The sequence below is a fragment of the Mya arenaria genome, chromosome 1 (genome assembly GCF_026914265.1).
Source record: "Mya arenaria isolate MELC-2E11 chromosome 1, ASM2691426v1".
In the NCBI taxonomy this organism is placed as follows: domain Eukaryota; kingdom Metazoa; phylum Mollusca; class Bivalvia; order Myida; family Myidae; genus Mya; species Mya arenaria.
Window position 1 is genome coordinate 31,162,354 of NC_069122.1, and position 22,563 is coordinate 31,184,916.

General features: G+C 36.6%; 1 protein-coding gene across 1 annotated transcript in view; it reads right to left on the reverse strand.

The window, feature by feature from the left end:
• Nucleotides 1–3,360: 3,360 nt before the first annotated feature.
• Nucleotides 3,361–22,563, reverse strand: part of LOC128226312 (polycystic kidney disease protein 1-like 2) — a 64,690-nt gene continuing 45,487 nt past the window's right edge. Inside the window, exons 14-22 of the mRNA XM_052936199.1 lie at nt 22,486–22,539; nt 18,165–18,339; nt 17,484–17,565; nt 15,375–15,484; nt 15,105–15,275; nt 12,658–12,808; nt 11,050–11,169; nt 6,046–6,177; nt 3,361–4,375 (exon numbers count right to left, since the gene is read on the reverse strand). Of these exons, the coding sequence (XP_052792159.1) occupies nt 3,429–4,375; nt 6,046–6,177; nt 11,050–11,169; nt 12,658–12,808; nt 15,105–15,275; nt 15,375–15,484; nt 17,484–17,565; nt 18,165–18,339; nt 22,486–22,539 (1,942 nt within the window). The 3' untranslated portion in view covers nt 3,361–3,428. The remainder of the gene's footprint in view (nt 4,376–6,045; nt 6,178–11,049; nt 11,170–12,657; nt 12,809–15,104; nt 15,276–15,374; nt 15,485–17,483; nt 17,566–18,164; nt 18,340–22,485; nt 22,540–22,563) is intronic.

Here is a 22,563-nt window from a genome sequence, read left to right on the forward strand (position 1 = left end):
TATTCATCAATTGTATTGTACATGTAGTTATCTTTGCTTAGAAGCCAGTGCTTCAAGCCACAGGATAAGGAGATGAACCTGGAATGAGTGTCTCTGACTAGCGAACATGCACCACTCATTCTCATCACAGAACCCCTCTTGCAACAATGGAGACCTACTGCATCAAACTTATCATACAAAAATACTAGAAATTGCTTCTTACAAAAATCAAGATTTCAAACAATGCATTTAGTTTAAACTTTTCTATTATTTCTCGAACTATTTTTACAAAAATACAAAAAAGAAAAAGTAGGAGCCTAACAAAAAAGTAGGGAAAAGTAGGAAAAGAACAGCCAGCTTGAAAGCCTGTGAATGTATAAATCGCCCTCAAATATAAACTTATATTGAGTATAGTTTGTGTCAGGTCAAAAGCAAGACCATTTCAGGTCAAAGCGTATAAAAGCATTGTGAATAAAATTTCATCTGATCAGCATAAAACAGACCCAGAATGATTGTCTTTCAGAAATCTATGTCAAGTTGAAACGGGTCACACCAGCTCATAGGTCACCAGGCCAAGTTACATAATATCGAAATCACTTAATGGATGTATGTACTGCTTAATAATCGTATGGTACATGTATACTACTGCATTAAAAACGATTCTTTCATTACTATCCCTTCTCAAGAGTGTTAAATGTGCATTTAAAACGCACTGTATTTTTCTTACTGATTCAATTAAAAACTAGTAAAAAGGGCGCACTTTTTGTGACTGAAGCGCATTTTTTCTGAACTAAAAGAGCGCATGAATGAACCAAAAGGCATTTTTCTGCGTTAAAAGCACAAATTGTCTGTGTTTAAAGCGCATTTTATTTCTGCGTTAAAAGCGCATTATGGCACTTAGGCGCATTTTTTTTTCTGCATTTTGGTAAAGAGTGTTGTTTTTTTTGAGAACATGTATTCATCAAAATGTTCCTACCTCATAATTTATTGAGATAAACTAAATAGAGACGTTAAAGCTACTCTCACAGATAGACGTTTTGACAACTTTTTTATTTTTTGTCTTGGAACAAGCCAATATTTGTGGAAATCCATGAAAACCATTGATATAAGACTGCTGACAAACAATAAGATCGCAGATTTTTATATGTAAGTTCAAAAATTCATGTTTTATGCATTTTTTTTTTAAACAGTTTAAGCCATAAAACATTAATTTTTGAACTGAAATATAAAAATCTGTGCTCTGATCTTTTGTCAGCAATCTTTTATCATTGGTTTGCAGATATTTACGCAAAAATTTGCTCTTTCCAAGACAAAAAATATAAAAGGTGTAAAAACCGTAAATCTGTGAGAGTGCAGCTTAAACATGTCGAAGGCTCATTAACTTATATGGGCGTACAGTTCAAAATGCTTCAGGTGTGCCCATGAGTGATCATTTAAAATTTACAGTGAAGACCCCTTACATGTTTACTTATGGGTGTCATTATATCACAACAGTATAAAAAACAATATTTTTTGAAACCATGATTTATTTACGTACTGTTGAAATAACATTGATTAACTAACAAACTTTCATGAACATTATTCAAGATTAAACTAGGAAAACATTCATTAAGAAAATGTCTGTACATACATGTACAGGATCGAGGTTTAAAAACATTTATTGGATAAATATATATTCAATTGCACATTAAAGGGGTTGGACATCGTCTGATAATACAATTGCAAGAAATAAAGAAAATTGTCAAAAACGTAAATAAAACTGACATCGTTGTGTATATTGAATTGAATTGTATTGTCGGCTATCTGATGTACTACATTGCTTATGACACATGCATCTTTTGCAGTATTTTTACCAATTCGAAATTTCCTATATAACTATAGGGTTGTCTACCACGTAAATTCCACCAAATTTAAAAATAGCATCGGTATATTTATCTGTACTCATTACCAGATGTGTTTTAACTGGGGAACCATTTATTTGCGCTATTTTAAACGGGGAAACACCGATGAGACAGCAACATAAATATTGCATTTTTTTTCAAAATTTTAACCACAATGTAGAGTGATGTCGTATATCAGCCTCGTAGTAGCTTGCATTGACAATTTTATGTTTGTTTTGAGGAAATAATGTATAAGCCGATTTTTGGACCATATTTGATGCCTAGCCCCTTTAAACTTATCAATAACATAATACATGTATCTTCTATATGACAATAAAAATAACTTTTTTTTCTGATAACATCTAAAACTTATTTTGTTTACAGTTACAGAGATTGTTGTAAAACATGCATAAATGCCAATTAATGGCCATCTGTTCTTTGTTCATTCGAAAAGGAGCAAAATCCAACAATCATTTAAGTCAGCATTACCTGTTAATCTTACATGTACAATGTATCTGTTCTAAAAGTGATGCTCTTAGAAGGAACCATATAAAGAATACTAACTTATAAAACCGTCCGTGATTAAGTATGTCCAGTTATTAAATTCAACTAACAGAACAGAACTTAGGAAATTATGTATCTTTGTTAAAGAATAGTAAATTCTTACTAAATGTTTATAAGAACATGACCACCTTCTCATTGATTGTTTATTTATTTTTTCTACATATACGTATTTTGTAAAATGTATTTATTATTGTTTTAAAGAAAATTTGCATGCAGACATAACAAAGGCTATGATAATACATTGACATTTCCATGTGCTGATAAAGTTAAAGGTGGATGATTATTTTAAATATGTGTCCAACAATAAATACATGATCTGTAATGTTCACAGTCTCATCATATCCATTCTCTAGTATTGTCTAAATCAATGATGTAACTGTGAAGCACACAGCAAATTTAACAAATGTCATAATAAAATACCAAATAAAAAATAAAACAAAAACAGATAAACATTAACATCAACTCATTGTGTTCTTTATACACTGAAACAGATAATTCCTATTTGGCAAGGTATTGTCTACTTCATTTGAATTTTAAATAAGGAACAGTTTATATCTGTTGAATTTTAAATAGGAAACAGTTTATTTCTGTTGAACTTTAAATAAGAAAAACAGTTTATTTCTGTTGAACTTTAAATAGGAAACAGTTTATTTCTGTTGAACTTTAAATAGGAAACATTTTTTTCTGTTGAATTCTATACTGTGAGGAAACAGTTTTCAACTGTTGAACTTTCTATAGCAAACAGTTTATTTCTGTTGAACTTTAAGTAGGAAACAGTTTTTTCTGTTGAATTTTATACAGGAAACCGTTTTCAACTGTTGAACTTTCTATAGCAAACAGTTTATATCTCTTGAACTTAAAATAGGAAAAAGTTTATTTATATTGAACTTTAAATAGGAAACAGTTTATATCAGTTGAACTTTAAATACCGGTAGGAAACTGTTTAATTCTGTTGAACTTTAAATACAAATTTTTACTTCTGTTGATTTTTAGGAAGGAAACAATTTATTTCTGTTGAACAAGCATCTTCAGTTTTGAAGTGATATAGTTTATGTGATCCAGATGATTCTTCTTGCCCTTGATTCTGTCCCTTGCTTCTATGCGGCCCACATTGAGAATAGCTTGGACAAATGTCATCACACCAAAATAGACGGTAAACACAAAACTGAACAGGAAGACGACACCGATGATTCGGTTGTACTCGTAGAGACCAACAAAGTCTGCTATGCCCATTAACAGACTTACATTGGATACCAACGCATCACCAAGGGTTTTGTAGCCCCTGAACACGGAGTTGAACAGTAGATATGAAAAGGCGGCAAAAGCGAAAGTGGTGATGGCGAAGATGAGTAAAAAAGATAACAGATGCATATGGACTGCCGACAAAGTGTACGATAAGAGGAACATCTTGCGGTTAAATATCAGCAACTTGATAGTTATCAATATGACTGTTGTCATAAGCCCACCCATCACGTACATAAGGACAGCATCCCAGAAAACAGCAGGATAGAAGCTGACAAATGTTTCACCCTTGGAGGACTTGAAATCATCCATCACACTTCCAACAGCTAGTACTCTTTGAACAAACATAACCACAACAGCTACAGCCATTCCAATCTGACATAATTCTATAATCGTCCAAATGCTAGAAAAGTATTCAGACTTTCCTTGTTTTCTGAACTTCTTCACTTCAATAATGATGAAAGTAAGATTGAAGGCCGCAAAGAGAACTTCACATACGGCCACAAACTTTCCATAGCTACTGGAGTAGTGATGTAGACTCGTAGAAATTTCTTGATGACTTGGGTACACTCCACCAGTGTTGGTAAACTCAAACATGTACACACCCACGGTGAACATGTCCACATTCGGGTTATAGAAAGTAAACTCCAGAAATACTGCACGAGTATTTCGATCAATCCATCCTCTGGTTTCCAAGTCCTCAAGTGAATCTGCAAAATCCATGTAAATAAGCTTATTCATAAGGGTTAATGTCAGTGTTTTTTTTTGGAATTACTTTTACAGCCTCTGCCTTGCAATTTGGGAAAAAAAAACTTTGGGAAAAATACAATATCAGGCCAAAACAGCTAATATATTGGCTAATATGCATACATTTTGCTTTGAAAGAGTAAGTCTTGTCAAGATTTTGTTTATATTCCAAGAAATTCATTGCTTGTTATTCATTAACATAATCTGCATTTATCAAATTGGGAAAAAGTTAGAAAATTTTGGGAAAAATGGACAGTTTTTCGCAAGGGGAAACAGCCTTAGGAGTAAATTACAACAAAAAAAAATCAACTGAATGTAATTATGGTACACTCATATTTTTCAATACATACACAAGTTTCAGTTTAAACTGTAAGGATGTTGTGCTATCTAACTGTTTCAAAGCTTAATGTTAGCCTAATTTGGCTACTAACGGTCAAGTACGGAACAGACCAATTGTTCAGAACTTTGTTTAATTAACGATGTGAACTTTTAAACGTGAAATAGTTCATGATATCCTCAAATATTTAAAAAAAATAAGAAGTACAGCTGAAACAGTTGTCTCAAATCCTGTTAGAAATAGTGTATCAGTGTATAAGAAAGTATTTGAAATTTGACAAAGATTTTTTTAACATTATTTTTAACTTTAACAAAGTTCTGAACAATCGGTCCAATGTAACACAATAACTAATTAATTCTATTTGGCCAACTGAAAAACTAAGAGTCTCTAAATTTGGCCAGGAACAAAACAAAACTAAGAGTCTCTAAATTTGGCCATGAAAAACAAAAACAAACTGAGAGTCTCTAAATTTGGCCAGGAACAAAAAAACTTAGAGTCTCTAAATTTGGCCAGGAAAGAAACCCTCTAAATCTATTAGCAACAAATGCCTGGATGTTAACAGAATCACCAACAAAAGGCAATAAGAACTCATCATGTACATCAAGCCATTCGAATAATTTCTCCCTGCACATCATATATTTCTTGACTCATGTTATTGTTATTTTAAAAGTTAAGCTCAAGAAAAATGTTCCATTGCTGAAAGCAGGTCTTGGTAAAAAAAACAATTTGAGTGCTAAAAACCTAAATGTTTGATTACCCTTAACACAAAATCAGGTTGGTATGACCTCAGGAATATCAGTATGTGTATACCAAGTGATAAACTGAGTCATAAATGCTACATGGGAAGCTAATATTTTGCTTTGAATGAAGACTTTAAACAAAGATAATTTCACTTTTTCTTTACCATTTTAAATGAAACATAACAGAGTCTACGCTGCTAATGGGGCCCCGCCTTCAGTCTTTTACTAGAGTATGATTGTGAGTTTAGTTTCTTAAGTACTTCGACAAACCTTAACAAAACGTCCGTCTGACAGAGCACTGGCAAAATATTATTTTGAAAAGAGGTTTGTCGAAGTGTTTGATAAAACTAATCACATTATCAAACTCCGGTAATAAAACAAAGATGAGGTTCCTTAAGCAGCATAAACTGCCCTTTGTTCCATTTAAATTGGTGTATTTAAAGAAAAGATATCTTAGTTTTAAGTGTTCATTTTAAGCAACACACACTGAATATGATGATTTAAATAAGTTAACAGTTTATAACTGTAGAAGGTAGGGAGAAAGTCTGTAACACACCTGTATCCCGCTGCTCCTGGCCAGACAATGGTAGGACATATCCACCCCCAGAGTATGTGGCATGTGAGCCCACGAATGGAAGGGTCTTCAGGGACCAGCCAGACTGGTGAATCCATGGGTTAATAGCATAATCTGAATAGCACACCACCAGAAAATACAGGGAATGCATTTACTGTCATAATAGTATTATTGTAACATGACCACCATAATATTATACAATGTTTACTATCCATATGACTTTAATCAACAAGCCACTGTCAGTATTGTATTAGTTAATAAACTCCAAATCTCGTCTTCAATTTTATTTATCAAGTTGAACAAGGACTTAGGAGCATAACTAAACAAGAGGGCCCTGAAGGCCCTGTATCACTCACCTGATCCAATAAAGATCATCAAGAATAACATTCTGAACAAGTTCCATGAACATATGGTCATAAATGTGGCCTCTAGAGTGTTAACATGCTTTTCCTTAAATTTGACCTGGTGACCTAGTTTTTGACCACACATGACCCAGATTCAAACTTGGCCTAGAACTAATCAATATATACATTCTGACAAAGTTTCATGAACATACATACAGTCATAAATATGACCTCTAGAGTGCTAACAAGCTTTTCCTTTGATTTGACCTTGTGACCTAGTTTTTGACTGCACATGACCCAGATTCGAACTTGACCTAGAAATGATTTATATAAACATTCTGACCAAGTTTCCTGAAGATACAGTCATAAATGTGACCTCTAGAGTGTTAACAAGCTTTTCCTTTAATTTAACCTGGTGACCTTGTTTTTAACCCCAGATGACCCAATATCGAACTCGTCCAAGATTTTTGTGTGGGTAACCTTCTCCTTTCATTAAGATTGTGCCCAATTTGTGACCTCTGGGGTGTTAACAGTCAAATTATTGACGACGGACGACTACAACGGACGATGGACACAGGGCGATCACAATAGCTCACTTTGAACACTTCGTACTGAGGTGAGTTAAAAATATTAAAAACTTTTGGGTCTTGCTGGTCTTGCTGCACACTGTTAATGATAACATGTATTAAAACTTTCATGTAATTGTCTTGAAAAATATTTTTGGTTTGTTATGGCTAATATAAAGCTTTTGCTCGACTTTTTCAGACTATCAAGGGCTAATAATACAGTCACCATTTTAAGTGATATTGGATGATAATTATGTGAAGCTTCATCAAATACTGGGATGCTCCAGGATTATTTATAGTTGCCACTGTCCTCCCAAGTGAGGGAATATAATGATTTTAGTGAAGGAATATGATGGCTTACCTTCATCCAACACTGGGATACTCCAGGATTGTTTATAGTTGCCACTGTCCTCCCCAGTGAGGGAATATGATGGCCTACCTTCATACAACACTGGGATACTCCAGGATTGTTTATAGTTGCCACTGCCCTCCCCAGTGAGGGAATATGATGGCCTACCTTCATAGAACACTGGGATACTCCAGGATTGTTTCTGTCCTCCCCAGTGAGGGAATAGGAGGGCTTACCTTCATCGAACACTAGGATACTCCAGGATTGTTTATAGTTGCCTCCGTCCTCCCCAGTGAGGAAATATCATGGCTTACCTTCATCGAACACTGGGATACTCCAGGATTGTTTATAGTTGCCTCTGTCCTCCCCAGTGAGGGAATATGATGGCCTACCTTCATCCAACACTGGGATACTCCAGGATTGTTTATAGTTGCCTCTATCCTCCCCAGTGAGGGAATATGATGGCCTACCTTCATCCAACACTGGGATACTCCAGGATTGTTTATAGTTGCCACTGCCCTCCCGTGAGGGAATATGATGGCCTACCTTCATAGAACACTGAGATACTCCAGGATTGTTTATAGTTGCCACTGCCCTCCCTTGAGGGAATATGCTGGCTTACCTTCATCAAACACTGGAATCCTCCAGGATTGTTTCTAGTTGCCACTGTCCTCCCCAGTGAGGTGAGGGAATATGATGGCTTACCTTCATCCAACACTGGGATACTCCAGGATTGTTTACAGTTGCCACTGTCCTCCCCAGGAGTGTTTATAGTTGCCACTGTCCTCCCCAGTGAGGGAATATGATGGCCTACCTTCATCAAACACTGGAATCCTCCAGGATTGTTTATAGTTGCCACTGCCCTCCCCAGTGAGGGAATATGATGGCCTACCTTCATTGAACACTGGGATACTCCAGGATTGTTTATAGTTGCCTCTATCCTCCCCAGTGAGGGAATATGATGGCCTACCTTCATCCAACACTGGGATACTCCAGGATTGTTTATAGTTGCCACTGTCCTCCCCAGTGAGGGAATATCATGGCTTACCTTCATCTAACACTGGGATACTCCAGGATTGTTTATAGTTGCCTCTGTCCTCCCCAGTGAGGGAATATCATGGCTTACCTTCATCCAACACTGGGATACTCCAGGATTGTTTATAGTTGCCACTGTCCTCCCCAGTGAGGGAATATCATGGCTTACCTTCATCCAACACTGGGATACTCCAGGATTGTTTATAGTTGCCTCTGTCCTCCCCAGTGAGGGAATATCATGGCTTACCTTCATCCAACACTGGGATACTCCAGGATTGTTTATAGTTGCCTCTATCCTCCCCAGTGAGGGAATATGATGGCCTACCTTCATCCAACACTGGGATACTCCAGGATTGTTTATAGTTGCCACTGCCCTCCCGTGAGGGAATATGATGGCCTACCTTCATAGAACACTGAGATACTCCAGGATTGTTTATAGTTGCCACTGCCCTCCCTTGAGGGAATATGCTGGCTTACCTTCATCAAACACTGGAATCCTCCAGGATTGTTTCTAGTTGCCACTGCCCTCCCCAGTGAGGGAATATGATGGCCTACCTTCATAGAACACTGGGATACTCCAGGATTGTTTCTGTCCTCCCCAGTGAGGGAACAGGAGGGCTTACCTTCATCGAACACTGGGATACTCCAGGATTGTTTATAGTTGCCTCCGTCCTCCCCAGTGAGGAAATATCATGGCTTACCTTCATCGAACACTGGGATACTCCAGGATTGTTTCTGTCCTCCCCAGTGAGGGAATATGATGGCTTACCTTCATCGAACACTGGGATACTCCAGGATTGTTTATAGTTGCCTCTATCCTCCCCAGTGAGGGAATATGATGGCTTACCTTCATCCAACACTGGGATACTCCAGGATTGTTTATAGTTGCCTCTGTCCTCCCCAGTGAGGGAATATGATGGCCTACCTTCATCCAACACTGGGATACTCCAGGATTGTTTATAGTTGCCTCTATCCTCCCCAGTAGGGGAATATGATGGCCTACCTTCATCCAACACTGGGATACTCCAGGATTGTTTATAGTTGCCACTGCCCTCCCGTGAGGGAATATGATGGCCTACCTTCATAGAACACTGAGATACTCCAGGATTGTTTATAGTTGCCACTGCCCTCCCTTGAGGGAATATGCTGGCTTACCTTCATCAAACACTGGAATCCTCCAGGATTGTTTCTAGTTGCCACTGTCCTCCCCAGTGAGGGAATATGATGGCTTACCTTCATCCAACACTGGGATACTCCAGGATTGTTTACAGTTGCCACTGTCCTCCCCAGGAGTGTTTATAGTTGCCACTGTCCTCCCCAGTGAGGGAATATGATCGCTTACCTTCATCGAACACTGGGATACTCCAGGATTATTTATAGTTGCCACTGTCCTCCCCAGTGAGGGAATATGATGGCTTACCTTCATCGAACTCTGGGATACTCCAGGATTGTTTATAGTTGCCACTGTCCTCCCCAGTGAGGGAATATGATGGCTTACCTTCATCGAACACTGGGATACTCCAGGATTGTTTATAGTTGCCACTGTCCTCCCCAGTGAGGGAATATGATGGCTTACCTTCATTGAACACTGGGGTCCTCCAGGATTGTTTATAGTTGCCACTGTCCTCCCAAGTGAGGGAATATGATGGCTTACCTTCATTGAACACTGGGGTCCTCCAGGATTGTTAATAGTTGCCACTGTCCTCCCCAGTGAGGGAATATGATGGCTTACCTTCATTGAACACTGGGATACTCCAGGATTGTTTATAGTTGCCACTGTCCTCCCAAATGAGGGAATATGATGGCTTACCTTCATTGAACACTGGGATCCTTCAGGATTGTTAATAGTTGCCACTGTCCTCCCCAGTGAGGGAATATGATGGCTTACCTTCATTGAACACTGAGATACTTTGGATTGTTTATAGTTGCCACTGTCCTCCCAAGTGAGGGAATATGATGGCTTACCTTCATCGAACACTGGGGTCCTCCAGGATTGTTTATAGTTGCCACTGTCCTCCCAAGTGAAGGAATATGATGGCTTACCTTCATCGAACACTGGGGTCCTCCAGGATTGTTTATAGTTGCCACTGTCCTCCCAAGTGAGGGAATATGATGGCTTACCTTCATCGAACACTGGGGTCCTCCAGGATTGTTAATAGTTGCCACTGTCCTCCCCAGTGAGGGAATATGATGGCTTACCTTCATCGAACACTGGGGTCCTCCAGGATTGTTTATAGTTGCCACTGTCCTCCCCAGTGAGGGAACATGATGGCTTACCTTCATCGAACACTGGGATCCTCTAGGATTGTTTATAGTTGCCACTGTCCTCCCCAGTGAGGGAACATGATGGCTTACCTTCATCGAACACTGGGGTCCTCCAGGATTGTTTATAGTTGCCACTGTCCTCCCCAGTGAGGGAATATGATGGTTTACCTTCATCGAACACTGGGATCCTCTAGGATTGTTTATAGTTGCAAATGTCCTCCCCAATGAGGGAACATGATGGCTTACCTTTATCCCACACTGGGATACTCCAGGATTGTTTACAGTTGCCACTGTTCTCGCAAGTGAGGGAAAATGACGGTTTTAGTCAGGGAATAAAATGACTTACCTTCATCCAAAACTGGGGTCTTCCAGGATGGTTTATAGTGAGGAATTATGATGTTTTTAGTGAGAGAATATGATGGCCTACCTTCATCCAACAATGGGATGCTCCATGATTTCTTGTAGTTGCCACTGTCCTCGCCAATGAGAGAATATGACGGCTGACAGCCAACAGGAAGTCCTTTCACAATTTCTGGTGTACAAGAATCTGAAAACACAATTTTGCAATACATAATCTTTATTTGATGGGTAGTGTTCCATAGGTGGTCTGAAATATAATACTATTACATTACATAGGGACACTGATATTGAATATACATGTTATTTGGCCTAATTATTGCCTTGCAAACAAAAGCTTGTTTCCTAACATAGGTGAGGCTATCTAAACTATTTTTTGAAGTTCCCTTACATTTTGCGTTACAAGATACAGGAATTTTCATTTAAGTCGGGTATATAATACAAAAAAAAATATGTGTTCAATGAGCTATTTCCGACATGAATAACAAAAACATACATAACTATGAATTGGTGACCTGGAAATTAAAGCATATAGTTTTAAATAGGTTACACATGGAAAAAGTATTTACAAAAGCCTTTTATTTTCATGCACAAGTACAAAACAAGATGCCAATTTGGCAACGCCACATTTTTCATTTGATGATGCATTATTTGACTATGCAATTTTGCACTGACCCTACATTTTAGCTAATGACATAGTTTTTAAACCAAGAAGACTCATATTTATACTTTTATCAGAAATTATGTTCATACAAATAATCTGATCAAATTCCATGAAGATCAAAAGAAACCATAAATTTTACAATTTGATAAAAACTATTGAATACTTGGAATAAAAACTTTAACGTAGAATTCCGCCTGGTTTTCGCAATTCTTAAACACATTTTTTTTTCTATGAAAAAGTAAGATGGATTAATGTGACTTAATATGATAACATCGACTAGTTTTTCCGATGGTGTGGCCTCTTACCTTGACCATGACCTTTGAGTTACATGGGTCTTCTGCACAACACGCCACCTCATTATGATGTCAACCTTCATGGTAGTTTTTTTTAAAAATCCTATAATGCATGGTCAAGAAAAAGCCTGGATAAGGATCATTTCAATTTTTGAGCTCTTACCTTGACCTTTGCAAAATTATACAATGCTGACTTCTTGATAAAGTAGAAGATGTCATTGAGAAAGATGTTGATGTTGCTCTTTCAATTAAGTTAATTCCTGCTTGTTTATGAAAACATTTGCAGTTTAAAAGCGTTTATTCAAGTCCATATCTGTTTTTAAAGATGCACTATTACTCCCTTACAAAATTTACCACAATTGATACAATTGTTTTAATATACCAAAAAGGACGAATAAATGTCAAAAACAATGGTTTTTATGAAGGATACCGAGTTTAATTTGAAAGAAAGGTGCAGAATACACTGTATTTCTACCTTATAAGATGATTGTAGATCACAGTAAATCTTATAGCACTCACCAATCAATTAATATTTTCCATATATGCATTATTTTTAAGTAAGAAGTAAAAGGTTTATCACACAAAATTAATGTTTGCTATACAAGTGTATGAATTGATTTTGAATAAGAGTGTCACTTAAACAAATTGTGTGTACAAAAATACATTGTATTTTGTAAATGCAGTTATTAATAATGGCAATACAATACTGGAGAAAACCAACCTCCAACCCTAAGCTGTCTTAGCCTGTATGGTCCAACCAGAAAGAATTCTGAGGCTGTGGAGATCTCCCTCCTGCCATATTGAGAGGCTACCTTCATCACAGGGATAACAGTGTCCTCCAGGTACTGGTATACACCACCTATGCTATTTACCTGCAATACAATATTCTCAATTCAATGGCCTTTAGAAAATTAACATGCAACATTAAATGCATTTAACCATTTTCCCTTTAAAGTTGAATTCAAATTCTTTGTGGCCTTTCCATAGCACTTCAAACACTTTGTCACCTTTCCTTTGCACTTCAAACACATTGTAACCTTTCGCTAGCACTTCAAACACATTGTAACCTTTCACTAGCACTTCAAACACATTGTAACCTTTCACTAGCACTTCAAACACAATGTAACCTTTCCCTAGCACTTCAAACACATTGTAACCTTTCCCCTTAGCACTTCAAACACATTGCAACCTTTCACTAGCACTTCAAACACATTGTAACTTTTCACTAGCACTTCAAACACATTGCAACCTTTCACTAGCACTTCAAACACATTGTAACCTTTCACTAGCACTTCAAACACATTGTAACCTTTCACTAGCACTTCAAACACATTGTAACCTTTCACTAGCACTTCAAACACATTGTAACCTTTCCCCAGCACTTCAAACACATTGTAACCTTTCACTAGCGCTTCAAACACATTGTAACCTTTCACCAGCGCTTCAAACACATTGTAACCTTTCACTAGCACTTCAAACACATTGTAACCTTTCACTAGCACTTCAAACACATTGCAACCTTTCACTAGCACTTCAAACACATTGCAACCTTTCACTAGCACTTCAAACACATTGCAACCTTTCACTAGCACTTCAAACACATTGTAACCTTTCACTAGCACTTCAAACACATTGTAACCTTTCACTAGCACTTCAAACACATTGCAACCTTTCACTAGCACTTCAAACACATTGTAACCTTTCACTAGCACTTCAAACACATTGTAACCTTTCACTAGCACTTCAAACACATTGTAACCTTTCACTAGCACTTCAAACACAATGTAACCTTTCACTAGCACTTCAAACACATTGTAACCTTTCACTAGCACTTCAAACACATTGTAACCTTTCACTAGCACTTCAAACACATTGTAACTTTTCACTAGCACTTCAAACACATTGCAACCTTTCACTAGCACTTCAAACACATTGTAACCTTTCACTAGCACTTCAAACACAATGTAACCTTTCACTAGCACTTCAAACACATTGTAACCTTTCACTAGCACTTCAAACACATTGTAACCTTTCACTAGCACTTCAAACACATTGTAACCTTTCACTAGCACTTCAAACACAATGTAACCTTTCACTAGCACTTCAAACACTTTGTGACCTTTCTATAGCACTTCAAACACATTGTAACCTTTCACTAGCACTTCAAACACTTTGTGGCCTTTCCATAGCACTTCAAACACATTGTAACCTTTCACTAGCACTTCAAACACATTGTAACCTTTCACTAGCACTTCAAACACATTGCAACCTTTCACTAGCACTTAAAACACATTGCAACCTTTCACTAGCACTTCAAACACAATGTAACCTTTCACTAGCACTTCAAACACATTGCAACCTTTCACTAGCACTTAAAACACATTGCAACCTTTCACTAGCACTTCAAACATATTGTAACCTTTCACTAGCACTTCCATTCGGAACTCCTCGGCCATTTTTTTCAAAAACAACCTCGGATGTATGCAGGTACATCAGTTGAAGTAGTTCGTAAAATTTTGAATTATATCATAAATTAAATATAGTGTTTTAGAGTTGTATTTATTGATCTAAGTCGAAATTGATTGCCATTGAATTTTATTATTGCAAACATAATTAAGAATCCCATGAGTTAAGTCACAAAGTTTAACTGCTAAATAAAATTACTACGCGATCTACTTGCAGCGGACTTAAACGTACCACTTTTCGAGTATGTAAACCGTCCAAATACATCCGAGGTTGTTTTCGATAAAATGGCCGAGGAGTTCCGAATGTAGCACTTCAAACACATTGTAACCTTTCACTAGCACTTCAAACACATTGCAACCTTTCACTAGCACTTCAAACACATTGTAACCTTTCACTAGCACTTCAAACACATTGCAACCTTTCACTAGCACTTCAAACACATTGTAACCTTTCACTAGCACTTCAAACACATTGTAACCTTTCACTAGCACTTCAAACACATTGTAACCTTTCACTAGCACTTCAAACACATTGTAACCTTTCACTAGCACTTCAAACACATTGCAACCTTTCACTAGCACTTCAAACACTTTGTAACCTTTCCCCAGCGTTTCAATCATAAGTATTAGTAGCCTTACCCCAAGCTCTTCAAATATTTAAGAAAAACACAAATAAGTAAAACAGAACTTTTAAGATACAAACCTTTTTAAATGGCATGCCATGTTCAGCACCAACCATGACAGTGCGGACTGCGCGTGTGGTTTGGAAGCTAGTGGTGATGTTACGATGTCCAGTTAGCATCAGGATGACCACGGTCAGGTAGATAAAGTGAAGGATCATGTCACAAATGGTCAAGTCCATCAACAACTCAAACTGAAAATATAAAACAGACCATTACCTTTGTCTGAAAGTATTAAAAAGGTGGCCGTGAGTTCCAATAAATGCCAGAAAATGTACCAGTTGTTTAGATACCTTTAGTCTTTGTTTGATGGCTTCCATCATGCGTTGAGGCAGGGGTGGGGCAACAGACAGGTGGCTGTCAGGCTTAGGGTTCACTGAACACAGGTATTCCTCATCATTGTCTGTAACATTTCAAGAGCTGTTACAAAAATTGACAAATGCCTTCAATAAAGCCTTTTTAGGCAGATAGTCATTTGCTTACAACACGATAGCCAACAATGTCAAGCCAGCCACTGGAAATCACTTTGTTTTATAAGCAGTATTTTATGACCTTGGGTCGTATTCATAAAGTATCTGAGTGAAAAAGTTCAACTTACATGAAATTTAAAAAATATCCAAAAAAAGGGGGCAAACAAATTAATCTGATAAAAAAAAAATGAGGGTGTTCAAATATTAACTGTTAAAATTTGGAAAATGATCACTCAGTTGAAACATTTCATCAAGAAAATTTATGAATACGGCCCCTGGACTGTTAAAGGTTGATGTAAACTTGATGGATAGGTAAGTATTGTAAGATAATCTGACTAATGTTGCCAGAAAATGCTCTGAACCTTTGACCTATCAATATTGGTCTTATCTTCCCACTTTAACATTATGCCAGTATACTTTAAATTCCTTCAATGTAGGGTCAAATAACCGCCCAAACAACCCAAAATAAAAGTTATTTTGAATAATGGCCCTTGATACCTGTGAATTTTGAAATACACTTGTATATAGTGTATTTCAGGAAGACATCTAAAATCTTGGACAAGGACTTGGTAAGGACTCAGATTTGATTAAGACTAGGTTGGTGGTGGTTTTCACAACTAAGAAATCATTAGATACCAGAGTCAAGGATTTGCCGACCTGTGTGACCTCGACTTTTGCTCTACAGACATGGTGTTGCATGTGAAACTCTTGACTTCCTATACAGAAAACCTATTGGCAAAGACATTTTAAATTCTGTTAATGTATGGCCAACATACATGTACAGCCGGTATATGCTAATTATAAATAATATTGAACAATGACTGTTAAAGGGACTGTACACCAGATTGGCACCAAAAAAAGTTTTTTTTTCTGTAACGAATCTCAGGACAATTATCTAATAGAATGTGTTACACTTTGATATCATAATTGTAAAAAAAAGAAGCAAAATGTAAAAAAAAATTGTGTCGGAGACCGGGTTCGAACCCGTATCACCAAAATTGCAGTCCAGCGTCGTATCCACTGAGCTACGACGGCTTGCTCTAATTGGGTGACATAATTAAGCTATACACCTACCTCGGTAATATCACATGATAACACTGACTAGCCAATCACGCATAAGGAATGAATTCTACCTGGTAGACTAACCAAGTAATCTTTTTAAATGGAAAATACGAAATAACTGCTAAACTTGTTAACTATGTGGTACTTCAGTTAGTAAGTTTCAATTTCTTTTTTTTCTCGCTATATTATCATAAGGAGTACAGCCTCTTTAAAAGTGACCTTGACCTTTGCCCTCCAGACATGGTTCTCATTTTGTTACATTGACATCTGTATGTGAGAGTATGAATTTTATGCAGGAAAAAAAAAACACTTTCAAAAGTGCTCTACAATTTGATAAAAAGTTTGAGTATGTGACCTTAAGTAAATTGCTTTAAAATTAATATCATTTTAAAACATTTTACTAAGTTGTGAACAATTGAACCAGTGTAGCCTCAACCTTTGAGATAAGAACACAGAAATAACATAAGATAATTGAGTTTAATTAACATCCTATGAATAGACAAATACATATTTGTATTTGACAGTTTGCACCATTTTTGTGAGCAAGATGCACAAATATCTCTTAACCCTAGCATTCTCAAATTAAAATGGTGCTAGATTTCTACTAGATTTCTATAAAAAAAAAATACACCAACTTAATCATTAATTTCAATTAACATCTATAAATTACAAATATTGACATTTTTTCAGTATAAAACTTTGAATGGCATTAATACAACCCAAAAATGTGGCTGTTATTAAAAACCATCAAGGTCACTTATTATGTTTATGAAACATTTATGGCAACTGTCAATTTGAGAGCATTTCATTGAATTACAAATTTGGAATTTCAAAGGAATGAGCTTCTTTCCCATCTCCACAGACACTTACCCAGTTCCATGTCTGCTCCAACATCCTCAAACTCCACGTCTTTTTTAAATATCATCGTCAGCAGTACTACCACGACCAGCGTCTGATTATATACAACAACATTCACCAATTCACCTATATTTGTTTTCATACGACAACAGTTGATATTAATGTGATTAAATTAACAGCAAATAAAATGGTATTAAATATGTAATCAAAATAATTTTTTTCCAATGTACCATTTGTTCAGTTTTTAAAAGGTGAGAAACAGGTTAAAACTTCAGAGGCTATGTCGAGCCATTATTTTTCTTAAGATGCACTCTTACTCCAGAACACATGTACCACAATTAATACAATTGTTTTAATATAATGAAAAGGAGGAATACATATTGAAAAAGATGGAAGGATATGGTGTTTAATTTGAAAGAATTTGGTGCTTTTAAACATGGTATTTCTACCTTATGAGATGATAGTTGATCACTGTAAATCTTTTAGCACTCACCTGTCATTCAATACTAAGTCTTGTGCGTTTTCAGCTATTAAATACATGGTTACATTCTTGTAATCAGTAATACAATCATATTTTCCATAAAATGCATTATTTAGTAAGTAGTTAAAGGTGTATCACTCAAAACTGATGTTTGTTATACATGTGTATGTTACAAATTCTAAATACGACTTCACATTATGGTTTCCACTAGCCTTGAGGGGCTGTTGGACAAGCACACTCTGCAAAAATCCGGTGACGAAGGAGACGAGCCACTCAATGCTGAGCGTGTAGCCAAACTTGAGACCGTAGAGCATCACAACGAAGGAGGACACCAAACACACTGATATAGCAACTGTCCAGGCCACATACAGGAACCACCATGGTAGGCTTAATAAATACATTAAACAGAAGAAGTCAGATTTCTGTACACATAAACTTTTATGAGTGGGTATGAAAGTTGTGTTTAGGGTTACTAAAAAATCATCCTACTAGTAACCTTGCAAAATGCATATAACCCTACAAAACTGTTATGGCATAGAAGAAATATGTTTTTTTCCTTTTTTCTGACCTACCCATTTTTGCCAAGAGCCTTAACCATTTTTTTTATTTGATTTATCTTTATTTGTTTGATTTTTCTTAAGTTGAACATGAAGTGTTTTGGGCGTTTTTTTGGTTATAATTCTGACTACAGAACACAAGTAGAAAACAACATGCTTCAACTTTGTATAGTTGGCATTTGATATCAGAAAATGGTTCATTCTGTGTGATCTCCGTGATCAGCACTCTTCAATAAAGTATTATTTGAGAACTAATTTTGCAGTGGAAATCTATCTATTAGTAAAAATTAAAAATGTTCTAAGGGGACTGACTGGTCTCAATATGTTAATTTATTTTGATTAAAAATAAATTTTATTATTTTTGTGAGATTGAAGTAAATTGTTGTCTGTCACATTGCTAAGCAATCGGAATACTAGGTCGCTACCGTTAAAGTTATTACAGACTTAGTCATGATATTTTACGGTAGTTTAAGGTACAATTTAGACCGAGATTAAACCGGTCAATGAATCGTGAATCACGCTTTTATGGCAAACTTCGTGAACAGCGGATCGAAATAAAAATGCTCTTCAAAAATTTTCTTGAGTTATTTAATTAGTTTAATAGTTATAAAATACACAATTTAATACGCCTGAGTCAACAATGACGGGTCCAGGACGTCCTATAGGGAGAAAATAGAGGATAGAAGAGGAAAAAATCGTGACAGAAGAACAGCCACTTGTACGGTGGCAAAACCGGGCGCCGCAGATACCCCTGGGACAGCTGATACCTCTGGCACCACAGCTTATAATGTTGTTTTCACCGAGGATAAGCATGGCTCTATAGATGTTTGGGGTGGCTTGGCATGTTCTGGTCAAGGTGGAACTATTCTCATGGGTGCAAACTATTAAAGTCATGGGGACATGGACAGGTGTATGTTGGCGAATTATGATTTGTCCACATGTGTAACACAATTGAAACGGCAAATCATGAGGGCGATTTTCAAATTTGGAGATTCTTTTGAAAGGGGCAATATAATAAAATGAAATGTGCAAAGGTTTGGTTTCGTGGTAAATCCTGTACTGCACTTGTGTTTATTTGACCTCTGTGTTCTTAAGTAGACATGTGGCAGTTTTTCTCTCATTAGTATTTAGGTTAAAAGCAGTTAGTTAAAACATTAAATGGGACGTTCAGGCTTTGGGCGGCATTTGTTTAATGTTAATTAGTAACTTCGTATACATGTAGTATGCATGTATTTATCATTTATGTAGCTATTGGTCAAACAAATACGTGACAACTCTAAAAAATAAAAGTAAATATATGGAACTTTGGAAAAACACAGCCAAGTTTTGTGTTGTGGATGTGCATATGTTTCCTTCTCTTTGATGTGGGAGTTGTTGGAATACTGGTATATTTTGCTTACGAAAGATCTGCCTTAGTCGCTTTAATGCCAAAAATGTTTCCTTTATGAATAGTGTTAACTTGTTTGAGTTACAGCGGTCTGCAATTGCGGTGTTTCTATCAAATATTTAATTTTCTATTAGGGATGGCTTTGGTGAAGCTAGATTTTCTTATAACGTGGAACCTCTTTGGCAAATCAACGAATATAACGATCAATATAACAATTAATTATAACAATTAGACGGTAAGTGTTAAAAAGCACCTTATAATTCAAATTTCGTGGCCCTCGTGGGCTTGGGAAAAGGGAGATGTCAAGGACTGACAGTATCCTCGACTAATTAGGATTCTCAGATGTAGGGAATAAAGCAAAAGTAATCAAGTCGGACAAAACATTGAAATCATTTAGTTACTTTAGTTATGAAATTTATTCATCCTTATTGCCACAAGTATTTAGGCACAAACGGTTAAAAGTTTGCGTATGTGTTGTGGGCATGGCGCAGGCACTAAAACTAGGCCGCCATCTGGATTCGAGTGCCTAGATTCACTAACTCTGACGTGGTCCATGTCAGCACGTTTTTTTTAATGAGGCCAGCACTATTTTAATCAATTGTTTATTGAGGAAAAAATCAAACATATCTTCAAAAATGTTAATGTCAAAATTTCAACTTGTAATAAAATATTTACAGTATTTCGCAGGCATGGAAATTTCATCATGTCAAATTACTTGTAGTGAAGGGTTAATATAATTTATTTCCAAGACAATACTTTCTCTTAGGGTATGTTTTCAGTGACACTAAACATTCTAGATGACTTGAGAGCAGAGGTGCCTTCCTCTCTGATCATTCTGAACAAAAGCATAGAAAATTAGTCTGTATTGCTGATTGCATTATCACTCCTCCTGGGGATGTGCTTAAAACAGAAACAAAGATTCAATAGTTTTGGCACTACGACTTTGGTTCATTTGAACCCATACTGTAAATTAACTTTGCCTTACTTCAAGAATTTACGTCCCGTGACTGCCATTTATGAATGGTGTGCACAGCTGATGGGGTGGCCAGCGGGTTTTTTAAGGATGTTTTGTGGGAAATATTGTGGGTTTCGATGGCAATTAATTTGGGAATAGTAAAACTGCAATATTTACGATGTTCGCATTTGTGGTGGATTTATCTGTTTTTAATAGCGGTTTCTTTAGTGATTAGTTATTAGTAAAAATGGTGTCATAGCCTTGCAGATACGCTCAAATATCGTGATAACCAGGTAAAAACAAAGATTGTCGCGATTGAAGGTCACAGTGCTTGTATTTAAAGGGACTATGACAATTCAATTTGATTTTAATATGTTTCCGACTTAGGATGTGAAACCATGGTAATAAGTCACAAAAACCTTTCTTCACATAATATAATAGCAAGATTAAGGATTAATATGTGAAAACAATGATAATAGTGAGAATGACTGTCAGGATTGGTTTATTTTTCTAGTGAACCCGTGTTCCGTACAGTAAAAGAATGCGGTTTTTAAAATGGTTAGCTACCCCATCCAGGATATCAAAACATCAAACTGTAGGTTTAAAAAGTCATATAGTAATAAAGCATTGATTATGATCCAACGAGTGTCGCTGTACCTTGGTACATCAGTATAGTCAATATCATTAGATGGTTGAATTGTGTCCAAACCAAAGCTAGTTAGAAGAATATACAATCTATTGAAAAATGAAATGCTCAAATACATGTATAATATTAGTGAATGTGCGTCAATGAGGCTTTGCATGGCGCTCATATGACAAGCAATTCAGGTTACGACAGGCCATGATGAGCTCCGTAATCATATAGCCGGTCCAAAATAATGATCTGTAGCGGCGCTGTATGTTAGAACGTGATACATTTCAGGGAAATCGAATGGCCCTGGTTAATCAAACGGGTCAAACACGATCATCTACTAGATATGCTTGTTTTATTAAAGGGAAATGCTCGTGGGCAAGCTGCAAATTTAATCATAGCTATTCATGATGTGGGGCAGTTCTCCCCGCCAATCAAGAGTGCAAATATAACCCCTGCAAACGCCAATTCAGGGTGGGGGCAAATATAACCCCTGCAAACGCCAATTCAGGGTGGGGGCATTGTTTGAATACATCACAACTTCCGGTGGATATAAAGTTATTATGACGCTCTTAGGGATTCTATAATACATTTTATAGAAAAGGAATTTTTTGGGGGAAAAAAATCGCAAGCCAAGTCGATTTGGCTGGGCTGTCTTCCGTTACAGTTAAAAATGCATACATACATATATGCATCACTCTTTGTAAGCATTTCAGCTTGGCTCGATATTCCAATGCTGAAAGTTTTTTGGCCGGTCTCTGGGATATCATTAAGCCAATGGATTTCCACTGTCACTCTAAAAACCCCCCACACAAATATTCTTTCTTTAATGCACTGCATTTTTCCTCAACATGATCATTATTTTTTTTAAAGTTTGAAGCCAATTCCTCAAAAATGACAGACAGATGTAACAAGGTGATTCCTAAACAGCCCACAGCATAAACTGGTTTGGGTATAATATTTAAAGCATTGATTTGACAAGACTTTTCAACATGGAACTTACAATCTTGGGTCTTTCCTTGCGCGCACCACAACGGGAGCCTCATCCAGGACACACCTATAGATTATACAGAACATCAAT